General features: G+C 32.8%; 3 protein-coding genes across 5 annotated transcripts; 1 reads left to right on the forward strand and 2 right to left on the reverse strand.

Annotated features, from left to right (window-relative positions):
* Positions 1-3,951: 3,951 nt before the first annotated feature.
* Positions 3,952-8,042, forward strand: LOC124836135 (uncharacterized). The gene is made up of 2 exons (XM_047311226.2): positions 3,952-7,258; positions 7,541-8,042. The coding sequence occupies exons 1-2, from the start codon at positions 3,952-3,954 to the stop codon at positions 7,915-7,917; spliced, it is 3,684 nt and encodes a 1,227-aa protein (XP_047167182.2). The 3' UTR covers positions 7,918-8,042.
* A 567-nt stretch (positions 8,043-8,609) lies between these two features.
* Positions 8,610-15,630, reverse strand: LOC124836098 (protein PHOSPHATE STARVATION RESPONSE 1-like). Of its 3 annotated transcripts, none has more exons than XM_047311171.2 (9): positions 15,388-15,630; positions 13,742-13,805; positions 12,990-13,644; positions 12,678-12,891; positions 12,516-12,592; positions 12,398-12,437; positions 11,153-11,210; positions 10,397-10,466; positions 8,610-9,169 (listed from the first exon to the last, which is right to left on the reverse strand). In XM_047311171.2, exons 3-9 carry the CDS (start codon positions 13,635-13,637, stop codon positions 8,810-8,812), a joined length of 1,467 nt encoding a protein of 488 aa, XP_047167127.2. In that variant the 5' UTR covers positions 13,638-13,644; positions 13,742-13,805; positions 15,388-15,630; the 3' UTR covers positions 8,610-8,809. The 3 variants fall into 3 exon arrangements, with proteins under 3 accessions (XP_047167127.2, XP_087972470.1, XP_087972469.1); XM_088116344.1 differs by having other exon boundaries at positions 12,678-12,879; positions 15,388-15,628; XM_088116343.1 differs by lacking the exon at positions 15,388-15,630 and adding an exon at positions 15,164-15,316.
* A 4,341-nt stretch (positions 15,631-19,971) lies between these two features.
* LOC124836124 (HAD superfamily, subfamily IIIB acid phosphatase) lies at positions 19,972-22,615 on the reverse strand. Its single transcript, XM_047311207.2, has 3 exons — positions 22,087-22,615; positions 20,949-21,158; positions 19,972-20,349 (listed from the first exon to the last, which is right to left on the reverse strand). The coding sequence occupies exons 1-3, from the start codon at positions 22,521-22,523 to the stop codon at positions 20,172-20,174; spliced, it is 825 nt and encodes a 274-aa protein (XP_047167163.2). The 5' UTR covers positions 22,524-22,615; the 3' UTR covers positions 19,972-20,171.
* Between the last annotated feature and the right edge of the window lie 4,137 nt (positions 22,616-26,752).

A 26,752-nucleotide genomic window follows, 5' to 3' on the forward strand; every position in this document is an offset into this window, starting at 1 on the left:
TATTATAATAAAAAAATTATATTTTCTTATGTTTACTAATCTCATATTGTATAGATTTCGAGATTAAAAGCAAATTTGAGATTTCGGAAGTTAATTCTATCTTAATAAACTTGAAATTGAAACATATTTAATAGGATTTTTTAATTCTTTTATGTAAAATAATTTAATGAAAGTAAAGTATTTTTACCAATAATAATCCCTTAGACTACATGAGTTGGTCAATCCATGTAAAGTGTGACAACTTAGAATAATATTAAAGTCAATTTATTATCGTAATATTAAGTCATAAACCAAAAAATATTTAATTGAATATGGTCCAAGTTGTTTTCGGAATGCAATTTTGCATGTGAACACAAGAAAATACAGATTATTAAATTAGAGCTTTTTCTTATTGCATTTATTACGAAAATAATGTTGGAGGAAAGTCAGGTCCACGAACCCTTTTGGGGTTTTTACCAATATGAGAAACATTTCTACAAAACACAACAAATGAATGTTTAGAAAAAACATAAAGAAATAAATTAACCCTTAAATACCTTTTCTTTGAGGTTGGATATTAATTTATGTTTGAAGTAATATTTTAGAAATTCGTATTTTACATTAATAAATAGTAAAATATGTATTTAAAACATTAGAAAATACCATTATTTGAACAAAATATAATAGTTTAAAAATAGAAATTAAAGGTTTCAATCTTACAATTAATTCGACTCACTGTTTTTTTATTATTTTTCTCCAAAAATAATTGTATTTAAAGTTTTTTAAGATTCCTTAGTCTTTTAATTTAAGAAAAGCATTTTAATTTTATATATTTTTGAGTAATTTATGATAAATAGTTTTAAAAATAAGTCCAAAAAAATAATTTAATAATTTTCTTCCAAATTAAAAAGATGGTTTCTAATGAAAATCTTAAGTGGACTAGAAGTAAAGTCAATTTATAATATATAAATAAATATAAATATTATTTTACAAGTCGATTTTGTAAGACTTAGTTAGATTTAAAATTTATTTTATTATATCAAATCTTTTATATGAGAGGAGCATAAAGAAGGTATTTCAAGATTTATTTTGTTTTGAGATGGAGAAAAAATAAAGTTGATAGAATTCAAATTATTCTTCTAAAATTAAGTCAATAAATAATTAATCTAATGTAATTAAGCTAATCGAATTCCCGTAATTAAGTTATTAAACATTATGTAATTATGTTGTGCATAACTATATTTGAAAAATAATTATAAATATTATGAATTTATTTGAAAAGTAAATTACTCCAACTAACTTAGGGTTTTAGATCCACCAATATGTCCAAATGGTTACATCTTATCATAAATATTCAATTTCACATAATCTCACACACTTAATTATAGTTATGAAAGACGCATGCATTGAACTAGATTTAAAGATTTTGCACATGTCATATAAATATCCACTCACGTAAAGTCACACTCTAAGAACTAAGTGAGTTCTTTTTATATGTAAATTTCTTTCAACTTACTAGATATAATTTTTTTTTCACACCAATTATAGAAATATCCATCAACTTACCACCTAATATTTTTCTCTATGTGTAATTTCGGCAAAAAATCCCCATTTAATCATACAACCAATGTTCATATTATTTCATCATTGAAAATAACTACATTCACATCATACATATATCAAACCAACAACATACAATAGATTATGACACATGTGTAGGCTCTACTTGATCCCACTCACATACCAACAATAGAGTATGGTTAAACCCTAACTCTACGATATCACACATCCATATAAAAGCAATATATTATGGCTTAATCTTAGCTATACTTGATCACACATCACATCCACACATTTTCATTTCAAAAATCTTCAAACATTTATTTTTTATACATAAAATCTTCCTCTTTAGCATGTTAAATAGGCCAAACCAACATATATTGACAGATTGAAAATGTTAACCCGTTCTGGCCCATTTTAAGCAAGCTGATGGGTCAACCCGTACACCGTGACCCACCTCTAAACATAATATTAATATCTGACTTTTAAAAATAAATATATAACTTTTTAATATTAAAAAACTGAAGATAAAGATTAATCTTTGAAGTATTTGTTGGGTTGGACTAAATAAATTACTAACTCTTCAACTATACATGAAACTTTTCAGGTGTTACTCCCTCCTCACCACCACACGTTATTTCCTGCACTTTCCAATTTCTCTTTTGCCTTTCAATAATATTTAAACGAATGTAAACTAAAGGGATATCAACATTCGTGAATGAACATAACCTCCGTTAAAAGACAAATATTAACATCCGTAAACAGACATGAATCTCCGTTGAAGAAGGACAAATAGATGTCAACCGATATCATCTTGGTCGACGGATATTCACATTTGTCCAACCGTACTATTGCAATATTTTGTTTAGATGTTGACATCCGTCATCCGTTTATTTGTCATTTGATAACCACACTTTGGATGACTAGGAAATATTTTGTTGGGTGCCAGAGATATGGGTTTAAAAAACAATGTTGGTCCACAGAAGCATCAAGCAGTAATGACAAGTGCGGATCAAGCAGTTTTCTATAAGTGCCGCATTGATGCATATCCACTCCAAGCTCTCCGAACTCAACCTCTTCGAACGCAAGGGCCACACCACCCTCATCTTGCTCTCCCTCATCCTCACCCTCCTCCCTCTCTGCGTCTGCGGCGTCGTCTTCTCCGTCATTCACTGCCATTTGACCCCATCCACAGTCCTCCTAGACCGCAATTTGGTGGCAAAGATCACGGGCTTTGGACTCCATGATTGTCGTGACGAACAGTGTAACAATTGCTCATTGCTTATTGCGATTGCGATTAAGCTTGATAAGGAAATCTTGGTAGAGGCAAAACAGCAATGGAGACAGTGGGGAGTTCTAGAGTGTTTTTGAAATAAAAAGAATAATAAAAAGAATAATAAAAAGGTGAAGGGTATTTTTGAAATAAAACAAATAGTGGAGAGGTGGAGAAAGCACGTAGGGGTGGTGGAGGGAGCGTAGGGGTGGTGGAGGGAGCAAAACCCAACTTTTCATTGGATGCTTACTGGAAAATTTTCATTTTCGATATGCATTGTAAACACAAATTTCGTTTTCCAACACCATAAACTTAAATGACTAGTCTGTCTTTGTTTGTGTATTTGTGAAGCTTAATAACGCAAATTCAAATCTTCTCTCTTTTCTACATTTCTGCATTGGTTGAACCCACCTTATGTCTTTGGAAATTTGAAAACACAGTAAATGAAAATTCACACTTTCCAAAACAGCATATGCAGAATGAAGCGTGTTACCAACATTTACTTCCTCAGCAAAAGTATTTTTTACTAGTTTTTTAAGAATATTTGTTCAATGACACTCTTACATATGTTAATCAAGAATAAATAATTGACACATTTTTAAGCGTATTCTTTTAGTATGTTCTTCGATGCAACTGGAGATGTTGCGCCACATAGGAAAATATGAATCACCATGACAACGAGTTGGACTATAACCAAACTACTTGATTTTCTATTATTTTATGCTTTTTATTCAATACCATATGGAAGCTTTTTGCAAGTGCCGCAAACACTGTCATTCCTTTTAGGATAAAATGTGAATGATAAATCCATTTGTGCTTCTTAAAATAATGATAATTAATGATAAAGTCAACCAAGTAAGACTATGCAATGCATATCTTTGTTTTTAAAAACAAGCAATGCAGTTATAATCAATCAAAACAAACCACATGGCGTGGACCAATTCACCATGTAGTTTTTTATGTTTTCCTTGTATTTACATTTAGAGTCTGTGCCTTTCATTAACAGAAACTAACTCACTCATTTCAAGATTGAATTATTTTTTCAGAATATGTTTGAAAATTCTGAAGCGTTAAGAGAAATGGATTATGCTATATAAGTGAGTTAAAGATTTACACAGAGGTCATGCCAAGTGCTAGACATGACAACTTTCCAAAAGGTTCATGCTTTAGCCTTTCATATACTCTTGCTAGCTTTGCTTCCATTGAAAATCGCTTCATCACTAACAACAGAAGCAGAAGCCCTTGTCAAATGGAAAAACAGTTTATCCTCTCCTCTTCCTCCTTCTCAAGACTCATGGTCCCTCACCAACCTTTCCAACCTTTGCATTTGGGATGCCATTGTTTGTGACAATACCAACACAACAGTCTCAGAGATAAACTTGTCTGGTGCTAATCTCACTGGGACTCTCTCTGCCTTGGATTTTGCTTCCCTCCCTAACCTCACCCAACTCAACCTCAATGCCAACAACTTTGGGGGGTCAATACCATCAGAAATTGGCAAACTCTCCAAGCTCACACTATTGGACTTGGGGAACAACTTATTTGAAGACTCGCTGCCTAAAGAACTAGGCCAGCTAAGGGAGCTTCGATATCTCAGCCTTTACAACAACAATCTCAATGGCACCATTCCTTATCAGCTCATGAATCTACCTAAGGTATGGTACATGAACCTCGGATCAAATTATTTCATAACTCCTCTTCACTGGTCCCAATATTCATGCATGCCTTCCTTGACACGCCTTGCTTTACATCTAAATCCATCACTCACTGGTGAATTCCCGAGTTTCATACTTGAGTGCCATAACTTGACATACCTTGACATCTCTCAGAATGGATGGAATGACACTATTCCAGAATCTCTGTATAGCAATTTGGGCAAGCTAGAATACCTCAACCTCACCAACAACGGGTTTGGAGGAAAGCTGTCACCCAACTTGTCCATGCTTTCTAATCTCAAAGAACTTCGTATTGGTTATAACTTGTTTACTGGTCCTGTTCCCACTGAGATAGGATTGATATCTGGGCTTCAAATTCTTGAACTGAATAACATTTCTGCCCATGGAAAGATCCCTTCTTCCTTAGGCCAACTTAGGGAGCTGTGGCATCTTGATCTCAGTATAAATTCTTTTAACTCTACAGTCCCTTCGGAGCTTGGCCTGTGCAGAAATCTATCTTTCTTGAGCTTAGCAGTGAATGATTTGACTGGTCCTTTGCCTATGTCATTAGCTAATCTGACTAAAATATCAGAACTGGGATTATCAGATAACTCCTTTTCTGGTGAACTTTCTGCTACGCTTTTCTCTAACTGGACCCAGTTGATCTCCTTGCAAATCCAAAACAATAACTTTACAGGAAAGCTTCCTCCACATATTGGCCTGTTGAAAAAACTTAACTTTCTCTACCTGCACAATAATCACTTCTCTGGTCCCATTCCTGTGGAGATTGGAAACCTGAAGGAAATGACATGGTTAGACCTTTCACAAAACCAATTCTCTGGCCCAATTCCATCAACTCTTTGGAATCTGACTAACATTCAACTCATGAATCTTTACTCCAATGAGCTCTCTGGAACCATCCCCATGGATATTGGAAACTTGACCTCACTCCAAATCTTTGATGTCAGCAACAATAAATTGTATGGGGAGTTGCCAGCAACCATTGCTCAACTAACTGCTTTAAGTAAATTTTCCGTGTTCAGCAATAACTTCACTGGCAGCCTTCCTAGACAATTTGGAAAGATTAATCCTTCTTTGACCTACGTCTACCTTTCAAACAACAGTTTCTCAGGAGAACTGCCACCTGACATATGCAGTGGGGGCAAACTAATTATTTTTGCAATCAATAACAACAACTTTTCAGGGCCATTGCCAAAGTCCTTGAGAAATTGTCCATCACTTATTAGAGTTCGGCTTGATGATAACCAGCTCACTGGAAACATCACAGACGCATTTGGGGTTCTCCCAAATCTTGTTTTTATCTCACTTAATACAAACCAACTAGTGGGTGAGCTATCTCCCGAGTGGGGCGAGTGTGCCAGCTTAACCAATATGAATATGGGAAGCAACAAACTTTCTGGAAAAATTCCTTCTGCGCTAAGTAAGTTGAGTCAATTAAGGTATCTAAGCCTTCATTCCAATGAATTCACTGGTAGTATCCCACCCGAAATCGGAAATCTAAGCCTGCTTTACTCGTTCAATTTGAGCAGTAACCATTTATCCGGAGAAATCCCAAAGAGTTATGGGAGATTGGCTAAGCTAAATTTTCTTGATTTATCAAATAACAACTTCAGTGGAAGCATTCCTAAAGAAATCGGTGATTGTGATGGCTTACTGAGCCTGAATTTAAGCCATAACAGTCTATCTGGGGAGATACCAGATGAACTTGGCAATCTGTTCTCACTGCAAATCATGTTGGACATCAGCAGCAACTCTCTTTCCGGGGCTCTTCCCCAAAACCTTGAAAAGTTAACAGCATTGGAAATTCTCAATGTGTCACACAACCATCTATCAGGGACAATCCCACGATCATTTTCAAGCATGCTCAGCCTTCAATATATTGATTTTTCTTACAACAAGCTGAGTGGTTCAATCCCCACAGGCCGTGTTTTCCAGACAGCAAATGCTGAAGCCTACGCGGGAAACTCAGGTTTGTGTGGTGAGATAAAAGGATTAACATGCCCCAAATCACTTTCCCCGGACAAATCTGGAGGAGTTAACAAAAAGGTTCTTCTTGGGTTTATCATACCAGTTTGTGTATTAATTGGGATGATTAGTGTTGGAGCAATACTCCGCCGGCGGCATATCATAAATAACCTTGATGAAGTGTCCAAAAGCAATGAAAAAAGTGATCAGCCTATCAGCGTGGTGTGTGGAAGAGATGGAAAATTCTCATTTTCTGATCTTGTTAAGGCCACCGATGACTTCAATGACAAGTACTGCGTTGGAAAAGGAGGATTCGGAAGTGTTTATAGAGCACAATTACCCACAGGTCAAGTCGTTGCTGTGAAGAGGCTCAACATATCATACTCCGATGACATTCAACCAATGAACCGCCATAGCTTTTTGAATGAGATAGAAGCACTTACAGGTGTGAGACACCGCAATATAATAAAGCTTTATGGATTCTGTTCTTGCAGGGGACAAATGTTCTTGGTTTATGAATACATAGACAGAGGAAGTTTGGAAAAAGTGTTGTACGGAGAGGAAGGAAAATTGGAGCTAAGCTGGGCCACAAGGATAAAAATTGTACAAGGAATAGCACATGCAATTTCATACCTGCACACAGATTGCTCCCCACAAATTGTGCACCGGGATGTAACACTGAATAACATACTACTAGACTTCGACTTTGAACCCCGTCTTGCAGATTTTGGCACAGCAAAGCTCCTAAGCTCAGACGCTTCAAAGTGGACCTCAGTTGCTGGATCCTATGGTTACATGGCTCCAGGTACATCATCCAATCTATTTAAATTACAGTATGTATACTATATAATATGCATCACGATAAGGCATTCTTTAATATGTTCCTAAGATGATTCTGACAATTTAAAAACATTTGTTACATGATTTGCTTTTTAAATAGAAATGTCTTGTTTCTTTCTTATTAAATTGTGTATATACGGTTTTTTTATCAATGTCTGAATATACTCTTGTTACAAGGCTTTGGAGTTTTATTCAGTGTATATAAATTAAAGTGTGTGATGAGACTGAGAAAAGTTGAAATTTGCAGAACTGGCACAAACAATGAGAGTGACGGAGAAGTGTGACGTGTATAGTTTTGGAGTGGTGGTGATGGAGATATTGATGGGAAAGCATCCTGGAGAACTGTTGGGTACACTGTCTTCAAACAAGTATTTGTCATCAACGGAGGAAGCACAGGTGCTACTGAAGGACGTGCTTGATCAAAGGCTTCCACCTCCTACAGGCCAATTGGCAGAAGCAGTGGTGTTCACAATGACCATAGCTTTGGCATGCATACGTGAGTCTCCAGAGTCCAGACCCATCATGCGTGCTGTGGCTCAAGAACTATCGGCTACTACTCAGCCTTATCTTTCCCAGCCATTTACCATGATTACCATGAACAAGCTTAGAGGCTTCCAGAAGTAGTTTCATGTGGTACAATCGTTCTGGGTTTGTGTTCTGTTGATATTTAAAGTGAAATTTAGAAAAAGAATTTTATGATGAGAGCAGATGAAGCAAATTTGGTTGTGTATATTTTCTTTATTTGTTCAAAAAAGAGCACAACTTGTTTTTGTGGTAGTATAGTATGCATCAAGATCGCATCCGTTTTCACTAAACAAGTTTCATAGAAAATAAATTTACTTTATATATCAATTAACTTTAAACATGACCATATATGGAAAATGGGTTCTGCAAGTAACCTGAGTACTTGCAGAACTTTGATGAGCTGGAAGTTGTAACTTTGAGGACAGTATATGACCTCGATTTCGCACACACCTTTCCAGTAGCGATGGCAACAAGGACGAAGTAGTGATGGATGGCAAATCTAATAGCCAGATTACATTTCCTTCCACCGTTGTTAATAAGAACAACAAAAGTAGATTTATATTTTATAGGTTCTAAGTTTCCCTTTCTTACAAGGATTGAAAGCATAATTTATCCCTTCGGATAGCTTAAAATATATGTACGTAATAACGTAGGAATTAGGATGGTAGTATTTGACAAGATGCTGTCCTAATTCATTCCTCATTTAGGATCTGAGATTTAGCCATTATCTGGACTGTACGCTAGAATCTCATTCTAACTAGGATGCTAAATAAGAAGTTTGAAGAACGACATGATCAAAAATTTGGCTCATCATTTGTGTAACAAAATGACAGATACATATGCAAGTCCTCATTGAACACAACAGGACGGAGGGGGATTCAAGTTATGGAGCTCTAGACATCAATCTACCAAGTCTTCCTTACTAAATAAAAATCTTGAATGAATCAGTAACGTCTTGTCAGTTCAATGCTGATTCAGTAGATCATATGGCTTAATCCTCAGTCCTTTGACGCTTTGGGGCTTGAGAACTATCTTCACTAGCATGTTGCTTAGGATTCTCAGATGCTTTACATTCAGCAGGATCCTGCTTCTCATCCACTTTCGATGAGCTTTCCTCAACTTTGGTACTGCCATTTGCTTGATCAGGTCCTGACTCGCAAAGATCCACTTTGACAGTTTCGGAATCAGTTTTGGCTGTAGAATCTTTCATGACATCAGAAGAAACTCCAGATGGACTATCACCGGCAGATGATGCCTTAAATGTTTCAATGCCAGATTTGCACTGTTTCTCAAACATCATTTGAAGGTACCTTCCTTGTTCTTCTATTCGCAGCTGTAGATTTCTTTGAATCTAACAAAAAATAAGAGAAATGTATCAAGATCACACCATTGGAAAAAAGATATTCGAACAAAAGTCCCATACCCCAAAATTGTAGTAGGCACCTATGAGCCAAATAATATAATAGAAATTACTTCAATGCTTCCAAGAAAAAACCAAAAGTTCTCACCATTGTAGCCAGGGATTATGTGGTTAAATATAGTAATCATATCCTTTTATGCCTCTCAAAATAAAAAGGGTAGAAAGATAAAGAAAAAACACAAAGTTCAAAAGAAAGTTTACAAGACTTGTCAATTCAATGAACATGCTTTGTTTATAAAGAGAATTAAAATCACCTCTTCCAGTTTTGTGAGAAAAAGTTTAATCAAGTATTACCCAGTAAAGTTTCACATAATGAAAGTCACCAAAACGTCAGCTTTCACGGGGTAATGCTTTGATAAGGACTTAGGTATGGGGTGTCTAAGTTCAACATTGAATAGTATGAGAAGCTTAATAAGTTATTTAAGTGTTAGATTCTCCCTTCATTAGCAGCTAGCTGATGCTTGCCAACTGGGAAGTTCAGAAATTACGGGAAGTCAGCCTGATCTGCAGGTTACGAAGGTTTTGGGAGTAGGAAAGTATCCTCTTCTCAAAAGAACTAGCTTATTCTGTTAAGAGTTTAATTTCATAAATTTTAGAAATATTTATCTTCCTCCACAACCTTTATGGGAAACACTTTCCTAGCCTCTTGGCAGGTTTCCCTTAAGGTTTTTTTTAAGTGTGATAGTAGATAGTACTTGCAGAGGGGTAGGGTTGGTCTTTTGAACAGCTTCTGTCTGTTGTTGATTGCTTAGTAGCTTTTGGATGATTCAGGATCCTCCTGTTTTCTACTACAATTATCTACAATGAAGTGAAACTAATCTATTGACTATATATCGAGACAGCTTTGTACTCAAACAAAAAATAAGAGTAAAAAGGCACCGAACATGAGAGGAATAGTAAACCATATTAACTCCTTGGCAAGTTACATTCTTCGATTCCTTTCACCAAGCTCACAAACACCGGTTGAAGTTCATAAGGCTAGCAAGTTCTGAAAGCTTATTCTCACTATTTCCATGAAGCTATGAATGATGAATTTTGATAGTCATGCTGTGACAGAAGTACACCTTGAAAACTAGCCTTGGAATCACATTTCTAGATTTTTAACAATTCAATGATCACATTAGAAGAAAATTTCCAGAATTTTAACAGAGTTTATACCTCAAGCTGTTCATGCAACCGCTTCTGAACCTCCATCTGCAGTCGCAGAGCTTCAGTGATCTCAATACCACTGTCAACAATTCAGTGATAAAATCATCGTAACAATTAGTATTAATGTCTGTGCATGCGTCAAATATGAGCAAAAACTCTACATAGTGCCATTAAATATTAATACTCTCGTAACTCTTGTCCTAGATGGGTCAACAAAAAGCTCTTTCATGATTCCAACATAACCCACTAAAAAGAACATTGATGCAGACTGTCACTATCTATAAATCCTCCTCTTTTTTATTACTTCCATGTATATTCATTCTTTAACCTTTCCCTAATTTTTTGTTTATCCACCTGTTATCTTCTCCAGTTAAGTGATAAGATTAGGATAATTACTGCCAACAGAAGAAATAAGCTTACAGGGATGAAATCTCATGCAAGTTGAATACTAGTGTTGTAAGTGTTAGTGTCAGTCTCCAGGATCCTAAAATTTTCCAGCCAAACAGAACAAATAACTAACACCGATGAAAAATGGAAAACCTACGGCAAACACATTTTAAGTTCCAACAGCCATGTTTTCTTAAATTTAGACTTTGCGTTAAAATTTGAAGAGAAGAATACAACATATTTAACATATGCTGAAAATATATATTAGCAAAGTCTCATCATAGAACAAAGTGTTGCTGAACAGTTTAATGTATCAATTTTCATTGAAATACAAAACTACAAAAGAGAATTTTAAATGGAAATACATAGTTTACTTACGTTTTCAAATCTAGAGATGATATCTCTTCAATTGGACTTAGTTTTTTCTCGGCAGCTCCTGCCAATAGTAGTCAACAAATTGTGCATTTTAGGACCACAAAGAGAAGGTTCACTGCTCTAGATTTCAAGAGATATACAACACGCTACTTCAAGACATCAAATGCATGGCAACAGGCAAATAACAGACTTCAAATAGAGATAGGTCTCATAAACTTTCCAATATATAAAATCTCAGCCTAAAATTAAAATAAGAGAATATTAGGTTGCTTAGAGTAATTTGAAAGCTCAAAAACTCTTATATTCTCTTTGGTTTTCAGAAAACAGGCTTGATTATATTTTAATCACAAAAGTTTGATGCGAAAAATATTTTGCCCCCCCCCCCCCCCCCCCCCCCCTAATTTAAAAAAAAAATAAAAAAAGTCTCTCAATTTTAAAAGAATAAGCTTTTAGTCCCCAAGTACTAAATTTGAGGGACAAAACGATTTTTTCAAAACCATTTTTACTCCTTAAAGAGTATATTTAAGAGACCAAAACTGCATTTTTAATATTTGAGGAACTTAACTGATTTTTTTTTTTAAATTAGGGACCATAACCGGTTTCCCCCAAATTTGAAGGACTAAATACATAATTAAAAATAAACAATTGTGTTTACACATGTGTTGGTGCATACCAAGAGATACTTGAATGTGAGTCCACATATATGAAAGCTGTAACCTATTACTGAATACAGGCCATATGAGTTCACTTCTAAAACATGTTACATTTAGCATTTTCACAACTAAGTCAAGTCAAATATAGGAAAAAAATCCATGGAAACTTGCATGTTAAATGGTTTCATAATAAAGTAGCCAATAACGAGGCAAAAGACAAGAAAAAAAAAAGGTCATATACCATAAACAAAAGATGAAGCCAAAAACATGTAACAAAAATATTACTCACAAAGGGATTAAGATCCACTGGCAAAAAATGTAAGACTTCACTTGCACCATTCAATAACTTCTTATAGAAGGTGTTATTTTGTTTGAAAAGCATATTTTGTGTAAAATTCCAATTATTTTTTATAGAAAGCAAATTAGCTTCCTATCAATATGAAATTCTATGAGAATCATTATCTCGGTAAAAGCTTTTGCAGAAGTTTCACACATCAAAGTGTTATTCAATAGCCAATGATCTCCTCATCCTTACGTGCAAAACATTATCTATACAGTATACAGATGGTATATATCCAAAGAATATCTTGTGTACCTTCAGATGACTCAGGCCTATATCTAGCTGTCCTGTATTTCTGCATTTCATCAAGCAATATGCTTTACCAAACACATGCAAGGAAACAAACTAGGAGGACAAAGCAAATGGTATACACCTGTAAGTGGCTTTTAACATGGTATATAGTTAGTCCTTCAACTTTCATAAGCTTCAGCACACCTTTAGGTGTAGCTCCTGTAAAAAGAAAATGGGAAAAAATGAGCCAGAAGTTTAAGAACTAAAGCCTTTCTCTGAAAAGAGAGAAAGAAGATCAACATACTTTCACTCCCACCAAGTTGGTTGACAGCCTCCACAAATGCCTCATGAAGTTCAGGTGTCCAGCGCATTCGTGGCTTGGAAGGTACTGAATTTGCTGACGAAGATGGGGCAACACCAACACGATTTTCTCCAGATGAAACACTAAGTTGTTGATGGCTTTGGGATTGGTGTCCTATGGGAAGCTGTGAAGATGAATTTGAGGCCTGGTACAACACCTTATGAAACAAAATGAGTTTCTAACACATTCCTTGAATAAATAGCTAATAATTATAATCTGCAACTCATGCTGGTTTGATAAATTAAAAAATTTAACCTTCGGTTCAAGATCTTGAATGTTGTCAGCAAGAAGATCATTCCAATTAGCAGTCAAGGGATCATCATCACCGATTAACTGGTTAGCCCACTCCTGCCAATCACTTCGCTTAGTAGAATACTCTTCATTTGCCATAATATTGCAGGCATTGCTTTCTGCTTGACTATTATCAATTGAGGTATTGGCAGGGAAATCAAGAAAGCCAGATAGGGAATCTGTAGGCCAGGAAACACTGTTTCCATTGGAATAAAGTGTTGATGTTGTAGAAGGTAATGGTTCACTATTTGAAGAATAAGATAATGGCAGTGAAGCCTTGTTACTCAATGACTGTGAAATAAAAGGAGTATTTATAGGGTGCTTTTCATGAGATGAAAAGGATGAGTGATGAAGATCAGTTGAATATCCAGGAGAAGATGAAAACATATGCCCAACAGCTCCGCTGGTAGTTAAATGATTTGAATGAGTAAAAGGTTTTGGTTTAAGCGCTTTTTCCATAAATGCTGGCTGAGAATCAGATAATTTGGGGCATGTCCCTTCTAGAGGCATTGAAAGGACAGGCAACGATGAAGGAAATGCTTCAGACATCCCCATGTTATTGTGTTGCTTAGCATTTGATCTTTCAATAGAGAAAGTAGAACGTGCTTCCATAATTTTCCTAAATTATTAATTGAAAGGATAAAAGTGTCAGCTATCTAGTCAAACTGGGCAAAAGCTTTCAGACTTTACATTTTCCCTTGGATGGTAATGCTTACCAGTAAAATTCTACGAAGGTTGTTTTTTGTTCTTGATCCCCAAACCAGACAAGTTGTCATCAATCTTCACAACATGAAAGAAAGAAAGAAAGATACCTTAGCATCAGTTAACCAAAATTAAAGCAACTCACTTGTGACAAAATTGTTTCTTTAGATTATATAACAACGTAATGAATGTAACACAAATAAAAATATTGTGTAATCATAAACACAAATCTAAACATGAACATATGAACAATTTAAAAACCTTAAACCATCATAACTGTTAATCACAAACCTTGAAATTGAGTAAAAGGTAAATATCCAATACCCAGGATTTCAATGTACTTGAAATACACAAACTAGCTTTCTGGAAGTTACTGTTAATTAAATTTACACTCTTCTTGTTTAGATATTAACACCTATATCCTTCGCAACTCCGTTGCTTTGATATTTTGAAGGGTAATTTGTGAATTGCTCAGATATAAAAATAGGGAGGAACGTCTTTCTTACAACAATGATTGGCAATGCATAATATATAAAGCAAAGGAGGTAAACTTCTATGGGAGATACAACTGTGTAAATTATAACTACAAAATATGTTTTGGTACACTTCTATTTGTCAAAATAAACTGATGGTGCAACAAAAATCAGACACTGAGTATCACAGTATGAAATGAAAAAGAAAGGGGTTGAGTGGAAATTTTAGGAGCATGCCGGACGACCCTTTAAGTGTTATTTTATTATACACTGTCCTAAAGAATAGAAGATGAAGTAAGAGAGAAAAATAAAAACTTTCTCAGTTCCCCTTGACAGAAAAAAATGCGTTACTGTCATCATGCAATAGGAAACAAAGCCTGCAAATTACACATCCAACTGAAATGTATGTATAAGTGAAAACATCTAGGTTAACTATCAACTTCACCATCGAGTAAAAGTTTAGTTTACGCAGACATCAAGAATGACGAGTTTACGCAGACATACAAAAGTTGCACACGGATAACGAGAAAATGCATTTTCTCACCCTCATAAACTGCAAACATCAAGTTTCACTGTTGCATTATGCATTATTCATAGTAGACAAAAGATAAGCAACAAAAAGTTCTGTCCGTATCCCAGACTCTACCAATTTTCAGTTTCTTCCCAACTGTTTTCACACAGTTCAAACTTCAAAGTGTTAAAGGTGCATAAAAAACAACACAGATAAATCAACCCAATATGCAAGCCACCACTGTCAGGCCCATCTATGAAAAGTAATTAAAAAAATTGTATAAACTGATGATCAAGCATATCCATAGCAAAAAGAATAAAACCCCATAGGACACAATTCACACTCCACAAACAAATCTTCACAAGATATGCATAGCAAAACGCATGCAAACTCAGAACCTATAGAATTAATATAAAAGAAAAAATTGGGTAAATTAGGAACAGACTTCCTACCAACGTTAACCGGTAGAACCAGCATACAAAGAAAAGGAAATAGAAGCCAACCAATGCGAATTGGGTCCAGCAATCAACGAAAAAGGGGGGAATTTAAGAAAAAGGTATTTTCGCAAATAACAGAAAATACAGAAGAGAAAGAAGAAGAAGAAGAAGAAGAAGAAGAAGAAGAAGGAGGAGAAGGGGCAGGCAAATTCACGAAATCGGCTGCGTCAAACTCTTACCCGTAAAGGGTTCACGTGAAGCTGGAAACTTTGATGCAAACTAGGGCAGGTGCTTTAAATTCCGTCACCGGCAAGGAGAAGGTTGGGTGCTGGCGAGAGGTGACGAACGAATGCTCTATGGCTTTGGCTCCTTTTGGAGGAATAGCCGGAACCAATCCTACGCGCCAGCGTGGCGCGTGAAGATCACTCTGGGTTATTGAATTACTGGGTGGTAGTACCATATACCGTTCATTCCAAAATGTAATAATGTCTGATTTGTAACGTAGGACCTTGTCTTAGACTATAGTCATCATGGGAACCCAACACAAAATATCCAACGGTGTACGTGTCAGGTTCAGGTTATTTGGTTTGTACCCTATCATTACCAAAATTTCTTTCATTTTCCTCAAAAGCCAAAACCAAATTCATAATTGCTTTATAGTGCCAAAGTCATTTTTATATTATAAGATTTTTTACCATAATATTTGTTAAGATTTATTAATATTTTAAAATATAATATACTAACATGTATTTAATTTATGCATTTGAAATTACCTTGTCCGGTATTGTCGAAATTTCTTTAAATTTTAGTGCTTCCAAAAGGTTAAAATTTTTATTTTTATTCTTTGTTTCGTATGTATGTTTTGTGAAAGGTGAAATAATCATTTAAAATAATATTCGTTATTATTTTTTAAAAAATGTTTAGGTCTCTAAATTATTTTTTTTTCATATATCTTAGAAGAGAGTTTAAAAGTAAAAATAACGATACCAGATTTAGGAATTAAAACAGCCCAAAAAATATTTAAATAAAGATGAAAATTAAAATATTTATTATATAAAGATTAATGTAAAATTACTTTTCAAAAAAGTAAAATAAAAACACGGATGGGATAAAAAATATATTTAAGTTTTTTAAAATAATTAAAGATGTTTTTAAAGGTAAATATTAATTATGATCATTAAATAAAAATTAATTAAATTATAATAAATATATAGGACAAATAAAAATATTAAATCTTAGTTTTAAATTTTTTTAACTTATATAAATTAATGTTTATCTTTTAAAGTTTGTTTTCTTGCTTTAAAAGTTATATATTAAAAAGTAATTAAACATATCTTTAAATGAGTTTGTTTAATGCACACTTAATAAACTTTTATTCTAGTCTGTAACCATAAGTATGTAATTTATTAATAAATATAGGGGAAATTTTTAAAATTATATATACCACAATAATCACATAAAAATAACATGTAGTTTTTATGTTTAACATGGATGATTTTTAGTTATAATTTTTTTTTTGTCTTTATCCACTCTTTAGTTTTTTTCTCGCATTTGGATTTTTATTAATTGCATAATACTTGAATTATGAATATGATTATCTGATCAATTATCATAATGGTATATCGTGATAGTTTTACGATGTTTTTATGTGTAAATAGAATATTTTGAGGTATGAAAAGTGTTTTGATGTTTTAATTGTTTAAAGCTAGTTTCACATCTTAGAAAAGCTAAGAATTTTTTATTTTAATTGTTTGCTTGAAAATGATTTTGTATATTATGAATTTTTGTTATTATGATTGATAGAGTTTTGATGATTGAATTTGATGTTTGGAACTATAAATAACATGTGTGGTATGTTAACACTATGAGAAACCACATGATTTGTGGTTTGAGTTATGAATTTTTAAATTGGATTGTATAACTCATGAATGGTATGTTGTTGTATTATGGTTCAACTGCAAAATTTAGGTTTGTGCATTGAAATATCATATGAATGATAAACTATGAGATGATGTTGGACGTTACTAATATTGTTGGGCACCACTCAAGTGGCTTCTCTAGTTTAGTTGCATTGGGCATCACTCTTATACAGTGACTTCGTTGGCTTAATTGTGTTGGGCACCACGTAGTTGGCATTGGGTCACACTCTTCTAATGGCTTCTCCATCTAAGTTGTGTAGGGTGCTATACTTTTTTAGGGACTCCTTAGTTTCACTGGCATTGGACGATATTAAGTGACATTGGATAATGGCTTTGTGACTTTAAAACTATTTTCTAAACTTCATAATGGTTTTTTTTACATATGTGTGTGTATTAATTAACATACATATATAATGATGGATGAAATTGTGACGATGATGGACCTTTTAATGGTTATGGAATCATGTTTGTGGAGGAAAGTTTGTGTTTGACATAATTTCACGAATCTCATAGGAAGATTCTATGGTGATAAAATGAGATATTTTGACACTCTAATAATCATTCACACTCATGTCGAGTAATGTAAAATGATTTATAGGGTGAAAGTATGAGGGAATTCTAGTTTGAAGATAGAATAACAGCCTCAGACGGGAATGAGATTAACCTTGTGAGTGGTAGGGTGAAACTCATTGACAATGGTTATGTAAAACAATAAAGGTCACCAAAAGTGTATGTCTTTAGTGATTCTGACATTAAATGCGTGTATCCAGGTAATTGAGTATATATAGTATTTAATTGTGTGTTGGATTCCATTGTGACTATTTGAGTGTGACTTTGTTATGAAATTTGTTTATTTGAGTGTGCTTTGTTATGAAATTTGTTTATTTGAGTATGACTTTGTTATGAATTTTTTTTTACTTGCTATATGTATGTTTCTTTTGTAAATTAGCTTATCCGTCTTTTGTTGTTTATTTCGTATATGTTTATCTCTTTCTTTTCCAATTATCATCTTATCAGTATGAGCAAATAAAGTTACAGGTATAGAGGTGTCGGTAAGAGATGAGGAGTCAAAGAGATAGAGTTAAGGACGTGTTTTAAGAGCATAAGTGGTTAGTTTTGGTATAGAAATATAATATGTTTAAAGTCTTATATTTTATTACGAGTATACTTGTATATTTTATTTATACTCGGATTATCTGCTTTCAATATTATGAAATGTGATGTTATATTACATCAATATTTACTCAATAAAAGTATTTTATGTGAATTTTATCCATATTTATATATAAAGAGAATTCTCATTTTTGTGTTCACATTTTTTTTAAGTTTAACTATTTTTTTTTCAATTAACCATTTTTTAAACTTAACCATTTTCTTTAATTATGAAAATAGCTATAAAATAAATAAAGACTAAGTTATAAAAATTATTTATATTTAATTTCATACTAATAATAATCATAATAGTAATAATAATTGTATTATTTTACTTTTATAGTAAAATATAAAATAAAATAGATATATAATTAATTTAGAGACAAAATAATATATTTTTAAATAATTTGAGAATGAAAATATATTTAACTCTAGAAAATTGTTAGTTAAGACTTAAATGAGATAAACTTCTATTAAAGGCAGTGAGTATTAAAATTAAGACTTGAGTAAGATTATGAGTCTTAACAATAAGTTTTTTTAATATGGACACCAATACGTATTTAAACCACCAAATGTGAAAAAACAATAAGTATTCAAGTGTGTCATTATAAAATAAATTAAGAATCATAATAAAAAAAATTTATTCATGAAAAAATATTATTTATTGGGTTTAATAATATTAAAAGTAGTTGTAATATTTAATTTATTTTTTATAATATTATTTTTCATTTCATTACAATCCCATTAAATTAATATTAGTTTATTTTGTATCTTTTTTCATGTAATTATAATCAAATCAAATTAGTATCTAAATGTAATAATTAAATCTTTTTTTTAAATCATAGCTAACGAAAGTGTAACACTTTAATATCATAGTAAAACATGTAAAAATAACTTTAAAAAGAAACAATAGTAATAATGACGACTACGATGTAGGACTATGAGATCACATCGTAACAGTATCTTGTGAAAAAATTATATTGGATATGATCTTAATTTTTAAATAATGTTCACAAAATTCATGCAAGTGGAAAACTTTGGTTAAATTTTAAATAATGTGTCACTAAAAGGTTTTTATAACAAAATTACATCATCAAAAAACCTTATGTGATACTAGCAAAGAATATCAAAACTTAACATTTATGTACGAGTAAAAATTAAATATAATTTTTTTTAGATGGAAATTAAAACTTAAAATGAGAGCAAACCAAATAAATAGTTAAATTTGCAAAAGAAAAGATAAAATTGAAATGAAAGAAAAGTAAAATGTTGGAACATAATAATAATTGGATTATGTGTTGTCATCGTCAAGACCCTCTTCACCTTACACCTTTTTTTTTGTCTTCTTATAAATCATGTGTGAAAGAGAGTGTCATTTGATATTAAGAGAGTGTCATTTGATATTAATAGAGCTAGAAAACAAGCAACTTGAGAAAATGAAAAGGATTTGGGCCATGGGGACCACATTGTTTCCACATTTTAGTATTAACCTTAATTATTACGTTAATCCGTTTTACAACCCAATTAAAATTCTTATGATTATTTCACAGTATCAAATACCCACTTCAAAAAACATAATTGAAAGTCAACACCACACTAAAACCAATCGATCAATTTGTTTTACAGTAACTAGTGATCAATGAAATCTATAAATATTAGATGTTCAAAAACATATTGAAAACCATGTCATCAACACTTGAAAGTTGCTTTTATGTATTTTACATAGCATCTATTCCTAGTGAAGAAGAAAAGTAGAAAATAGAATTCTTTAAAGCTAGCATGACCCTTTTTAATAAATAGCTTTTTTCTTTTCCCACATGTTTTTTTGTTTCACAATGGAGTAAGAAGAGTTCCATTTGATAAACCTTGACATAGATGAAGGGACAAAAGCTTGTGGTGATGGTGATAAAGGTAAAAGCTTTTTTATATATAAGTGGTAGAGAGTGAGAAATTTATGCTTTGTAGTAAATGGAATTTGGTAATTTGAATGTTCTGTTTGGGATAGGAAGTCCATCAAAAGTGCTCCATTGATCTCCAACAATGCCCCATATGCGATAACCCTCATCAACCAATTCTTCTCTCACCTTAGAATTGTACTTTTTTACTTCCACCAATTCATCATCAAAACCCCTGCCATGTTATTCAATTTTCTTAGGGATAATCCATTTCACCATGTAAATTAAACAATTAAGAACATTCCTAAAATATTTATTAACATTTATAAAAAGAAAATAAACTTAATTAATCATTTATTATACCTTTATGATTCATTTTGATTTTATGTATTTTTTCACTCAATTTAATTACAATATATTTTAAATAGTCAATGTAATCATTTTCACTAAATTGATGTTAACACAACACATGTCAAAATCATGTTTTATATTAAAATCTCTTATTTTAGACCCATGATACTTTTCAAACAAAAATAACATGTCAAATTAAGAAAAGAGATTATATCGATTCTATTTAAAAATTATTGATACTTAATTGAGTAAAAAAAATTATAGAGTATAAAATAAATCATAGACCTAAATATAGGAAACGTGAATAATAGACTTAAATATTGAAACCAATTATTAATTAAACAAAAAATAATAATATTACTTTATATTAAAAGTTGTATAAAAATTAATAAGAAATATAATTTCAAATTGACTTTATAAATTATCGTTATTAGGAGATTAATTTCATGAGTAAATATAGAGTGGAAATAATGAATTAATTACCTCAATTTAAGAGTAGTCCAACCATGGTACCCAACATTGACTAGGTTGTCTACTGTGGCAGATCTAAGGCTTTCCTTTCTTGAAGAAACCAGAAAGATTTTGAAGCCTCTGTTCTTTATTTCATGAAAGAGCTCCAATGTGTGATCGAGAGCTGGTGCCTTGCTTTGCTTCATCCATGCTTCTAAAGATGTTAAATTCAACTTTTCTCCCCTAATATATTTTAATGTTAATAATAATCAACAACTAACACAATGGATTTAATAATCAACAACTTCAAAAGAAAATTGTCCATTAGACATATCATTCACTCTGCATTTCAAAGCTTTGCCTTAAACTAATCTAACAAGATTAAGAAGTAAGTAAAGTCTAATTAGATAATGATATCGTTACAGAACAAACTCAAACAATATAATCTTGAATCCAAACATTAACCAATTATGTGCACCTCTTGATTTCATTTCATGTATTTCAAAACTAGATACCAACTTTTTACACCTTTTTCCATTCAAATTGAAGTAGATTTGTTCTTTTGGCTACGTCAGATTAGCTAGTAACCTAATTCACCTTTCTTTCTTTGAAGAATCTTAACAAAGACGGAATTTTGGCCAAATTCTAGGAACAACTTTGAGAACTTTCGTCAGTGGAAATAAAAGAATGTGTGGAGTGACTTACACACGTCACTGTATGACGCATCACAGATTGCACTTCCTTGGTAAAAGACACAGCACAAAATAAACAAATTGAACCACAAAACTGAATTGATTCCACCACATCTTAACCATTAATGACATGAACCAGTTTTGTACCCTTGGACAAAAACAGCAGCAACTGAATCTACTCAAGAGACAGCATGACAACATTTTAAGTAACAAATCTGATGAAAAAATGTAGCCCAGACATGATTCCAATAAACATTAAACAACAATATCAGCTTTTTCATGAGATTAATTCAATGTTCTGAGTGCATTGTTGACACCTACTCATAGTCATCATGGTTACTATAAACTAGTTAATGTTTGAAATCTGAACGGTTCCCATGATTATTCCAGATTAGAGTAACACCAAAAGTTAATCACATGTGTGTGCACTATGTATATATATAATAAAAACAAAAGGCTTAGAAGTGTTAGTCACTTACCCAAAACCATGCTTCTTATAATAAGGAATTGTGGACAAAAGGGTCTCATCAATATCAAAAATCCAGGAATCTTTGCCATCACCTTTCAAAGTGCAGCACCCACTGAGATAGAGCCTAATCTCCTCCACTGCCCTCATAGAGTCAGCTTTGTACTGAGATGAAGTCATGTACTTCTTCACGTGCTCCACACATTCTTGAGGCACAACACTGAACCCTCTAATGTTGTTTAGTTCAACATTGATCCTCCAACTCTCACAGTAGTTCTTCAAGTTGTCTCCAACCACTTTCTCTCTCAATATACGGTTCAGTATGTTCCATTCTGGATTCACTTCCTCAACCCTTTTCCCCCATCCTAGGTTCAGTATGTTCCATTGTGGACTCACCAACCCAATGAAGAGGCCTAATATGATCAGAGCGAGTGCCAGACACTTGGCCATTTGCACACAAGAGACAGAGAGGGATGGAAGAATTCAGTGAAAAGGAAACTGAGTAAAGAAAATACATATAGGCGTGAAATGGAGTGTGGGACACGGTGAGATATATTAGCTAGGTGATGCTCTTGTCCAACACATTAATACACCTTTTGATTTTGTGTGTAGAAATTTGACAGATGATGTAAAATTTACATAAAGACAGTGTGAATTGTTCAACATTATAGTTTAATATACATGTCCTTTTAAGGGTATATGAAATTGTAGAGAAAAATCATCCTTTGCCTATAACTTTACTGGCAAATGTAAAATACAGAGTTTATTTAAGCTTTTAAAACAACAGTAGAAGTAGTATTTTGGATTGCTTAGTAATTCAAAGTTTGTGGTCAGGACTCAAAAGTAGTACTTTTTGCAGTTGGAAAATTGACAACTATTTTAGTGATTCATAATTACTAGCATTAACTCCAATAGCACTGCATTGAATGTCCTGCATGTGAGTCTTATTATTTCGTTCCACTTTATTGGTTGCGTTTGCTAATCATATTGGTTTAGATGTCAATCCTTAGTTTGAGATAAGGAATTTTGCAAGAACCGTATCTTCCTCGGTATACTTATTCACCAAAGTTACTAAATACATAATCTGAATGTAAAGAAAATAAATATATCAATGTTATTATATGTATCAAAACATGGATATACAGGTTTGTACATAAAATTCAACCTTACTTATGCCGCAAATAGGGAACATCAAGTAGAAGATTTAATCATACTACCTTGTTGCACCTCACTTATTAGTAAGGATTTAATTATTTGATGTGTTTGTTAATCCATATTCCAGGTTGGAAGAAAACTACTTTCGGCTAACTTTTACTCACACTTTAAGAATTTTGGGCCAGTCCATCATCTTTGCCACACATCACGGGCACCTTACTTTTGGAAAGACAATGAAGTGCTATCATTAATATGGACATATGATTAAGATATTTTTTAAGAGTTTTATTTTTTCAGTTCTCCTAAGCCATATAAACAGATATATGAATTAGTTCACCGCATAGAAAGGTTTGGCTGTCTTCTTAGATATGAGAAAAGGTTACAAAAAATTTGAATGAGTACTTTTGCATAAAGATGATAAAACTGCATTTTTCTAACAGAAACTTGGGATTAATCTTTTGAAACAGGAAAAATCGCTTAGAGGATTAGTTTCTTTGAACAGAAGTTTTTTTTCAATCATGAATTCAGAAATTTAACTGTCGAATACTTATTTAGAGCAAACTTGTTGATCAATTATGTCATAGTATTGATGAAAAAACTATACAGATACTTAAACATAATACTCCAAAATTTAGTTACGTTTAAAATGTTATATGAACTATGTGTATGGACTACGGAGTTTATTATTCTATCAGTTGTTGTTATTATTATTTTGAATATGAAATAAATCTTGCTGAAAAGGAGATTACCCATCTTATTTGAGCTTAAAATTTCATTAAGGATTAATCCATAATAATGACCTACTAGCCTATCTGCCAAAAAGATAGAGTCTTATGTTTTGAACAATAATAAAAATTACTCTTTTTATCATTGCCATGGACAATATTCTGAATCCTCATTCTGTTTGAAAAGATGTTTATAGGTCCTGTAATCTTTGGATTCCCATATGGCAGTGACATACATGTATTTTAGCAATTGATTAAGTCGCTAATTTTGGTTATTTAACAAAAGGATTAATGGGGGCCAGAAGGGAAACAAAGTAAGCTGCATAATATTCTACATGTTCCAGCTAGGGGGAACAATTTTGCAACTTTTGTACCTTTTTTTTGTTGAAAAATAAACGAGGTACTGATATGGGGTAGAGGATTTTTATTTTCTTAGCATTATGTTTCCACATCCAAGCGAACATGGAAAGGGAAATTGAACTAAAAAAGGATAATTAAGAGAACAGCTCATCCAAGTGACCCACTTGTAATGAGACCTTCACCACTGTAAAAGGAAATTTCAACAAATCCCAAAAGAAGAGAAGAGGGTGGTAAATTATCATTAAAACACAGGATACAAGTCTGTAATCACAGTTGCACAAACTCAACAACATTAAAAATCACATGACGTGCCTTATTCCAAACTTTAACTCCAGAGCTCTACTCATCAGAACAAAATATTGAATGACAAATGACAAAGCAAGTTCACAATTAAGCAATATGCAAAGTATGAGTATATTGGAATGAGAATAAGCTGTGAAAAACTTATTAGTCATCTTAGAAAATGTAACTTCAAAGTTCACTGTGGATGATTATAACCTTAGTGGGTAATACTAATGTACAAGTAGTTTTGAAAACGTTCTTTGAATCATAAAACCATAGATGTGATGAACGCCTGGACCCATTTTTAATGTAAACTTTTGATCATAAAAATGAGGAAAGGGGAAGATTATAAAGAAAAGATATATGATCAGCCAAGAGGAGGAGGCGTGTGGATATGATCGTTTGAAGGGCCATCACTGAAATTGAGGCAATAACTGCGAAAATCATAGCTGTACTGTGGACCTTTCTTATGCCACCCAGTACTTTTCTTCCAGCTATGCTTCAACTTGCAAATCAGCTGTCTGAGAACTCTTGATGAAGTGCCACCACGACCAAGTAGCCTCTTTCTTGGGACATTACCAAGTGTGACTAAAGGGCTAACTCTCATTTTTGCTATGAATTGGAGCTTCAAGAACTGAGTTCTTTGAGGGGTATAAAACTGTGACATTTTCATTCTGCCAGATATGCCAGCAAGCTTCACATTTAAGATCAAGTGAGAACATGTGTTGCTATTAGAAATGCATCATGAGGAATCGGACTAATGAATGCATTATGAAAGGTAGGTTATCGAGTGTGGACCTCACAAGGAGGGAACCGAGAATAAGGTGTCAAGTTTTTATTTGTGGGAAGTGAAGAGCGTGATCGTCATGGACTCTGCAACAAGTGATAAAACTTTAGTCTTTTGCCTTTTCAAAGATTAATAATGGTCCCAGGGTGGAATGGATTGAAAATATGCGGTGTAGTGGTGTAACATCAATGAAGTGCTCAAGCACTTTTCTCAAGAGTCTTCTATACGAGTATAGCTACCTACCAGTACTTGCAGTGTGCAACATTTATGATTTACAGTGTTTTGCGCTTGGTTTGGCAATTCCTCTAGTGCTCTAAGCATGGCTTCAGAACGCTGTCTTAAACTTTCTTTCATGCAATGATGTAAATGAAATAAAGTCCACCAATAAGGTAGGATTGAACTGCCCAAAACGAAGGTCTTGTCGATTTGGATTCAATTTCTCCTGGTTATCCATTCATCCTTTATGAATTTATGTCTCAAAAATTTAAATTTGTGGCATAGATGGGAAAGATCTCAGTTTGATTTGAGGGACAGATAATGTCATTGCTTATTTAAGTAATGTAAAGGTACGAATAAAATATGCCTTCATATTTTATACAGCCATCCTACAACTATATATAAATTTACTTATATTTATTTTCATTTTCTGAAAAATTTGAAAATGCTATTTTCCCAAAAATTAAAAAAGGACCTGGAGTCGACATCCCAAACTATACACAAATCAAAGCCTACTTTCTACGATACAGGAACTCTCAACCTTTTCGCGGGTAATATTAAGGCAGATTGCACAGGTAGAACAACAAGACTAGACTATTAATATGACCAATTAAAACTCCTCCATAGATTTCATGTTATACCCAAGAAATATGGCTCATTAAAAAAGTTGTGGAGTAAATCATTTGGTATCTAAATCATAAAAAAAACTTTTACGTCAAATGGTATTTTTTTTAAAATATATTTTAAGTAGATACTTTTATCATTTGATAAAATAAATAATTTTTCCTTAAAATAATTCATTCAAAAATTAATGGTTCCATAATATTTTAATACTACTTTCATAAAATTATATATATTTAATTGAACATTTTTACCTCAATTAATTAATCATGAGAATACAAAATAAAGCAATATATATTAATGTAACAAAATTATAAATACACAATCTTCAATTGGATCTGATCTGAAAAACATCGAAGTAGATTCTTTTCATGAAATAATTTAAATTCTTAAAGGCGGCTTATCAAAGAATAAGTATGTTAATATCAACCATTTAGGAAAAAATAGATTATAATCTTTTTTCCTAAGAAAATAGTAGAAATGGAAAACTATGTTCACATAAATCTTTCCAAAACTCTTGTAAAACAGTTCAT

Source organism: Vigna umbellata, chromosome 5 (assembly GCF_029865625.1).
Source record: "Vigna umbellata cultivar VRB3 chromosome 5, Vumbellata_1.0, whole genome shotgun sequence".
NCBI classification, from domain to species: Eukaryota; Viridiplantae; Streptophyta; class Magnoliopsida; order Fabales; family Fabaceae; genus Vigna; species Vigna umbellata.

Bases quoted from the DNA above. Each gene is read 5' to 3' on its own strand.
- LOC124836098 (XM_047311171.2), bottom strand. From the start codon at position 13,637: ATGGAAGCACGTTCTACTTTCTCTATTGAAAGATCAAATGCTAAGCAA. The intron at 12,892-12,989 runs GTTAAATTTTTT...TTGTTTCATAAG, and splicing joins TTCAAGATCTTGAACCGAAG to GTGTTGTACCAGGCCTCAAA. The intron at 11,211-12,397 runs GTACACAAGATA...TACTATTGGCAG, and splicing joins TAGGCCTGAGTCATCTGAAG to GAGCTGCCGAGAAAAAACTA.
- LOC124836135 (XM_047311226.2), top strand. From the start codon at position 3,952: ATGACAACTTTCCAAAAGGTTCATGCTTTAGCCTTTCATATACTCTTG. The intron at 7,259-7,540 runs GTACATCATCCA...TGAAATTTGCAG, and splicing joins CTATGGTTACATGGCTCCAG to AACTGGCACAAACAATGAGA.
- LOC124836124 (XM_047311207.2), bottom strand. From the start codon at position 22,523: ATGGCCAAGTGTCTGGCACTCGCTCTGATCATATTAGGCCTCTTCATT. The intron at 21,159-22,086 runs GTAAGTGACTAA...AAAATATATTAG, and splicing joins TATAAGAAGCATGGTTTTGG to GGGAGAAAAGTTGAATTTAA. The intron at 20,350-20,948 runs GTAATTAATTCA...ATAACATGGCAG, and splicing joins TGGACTACTCTTAAATTGAG to GGGTTTTGATGATGAATTGG.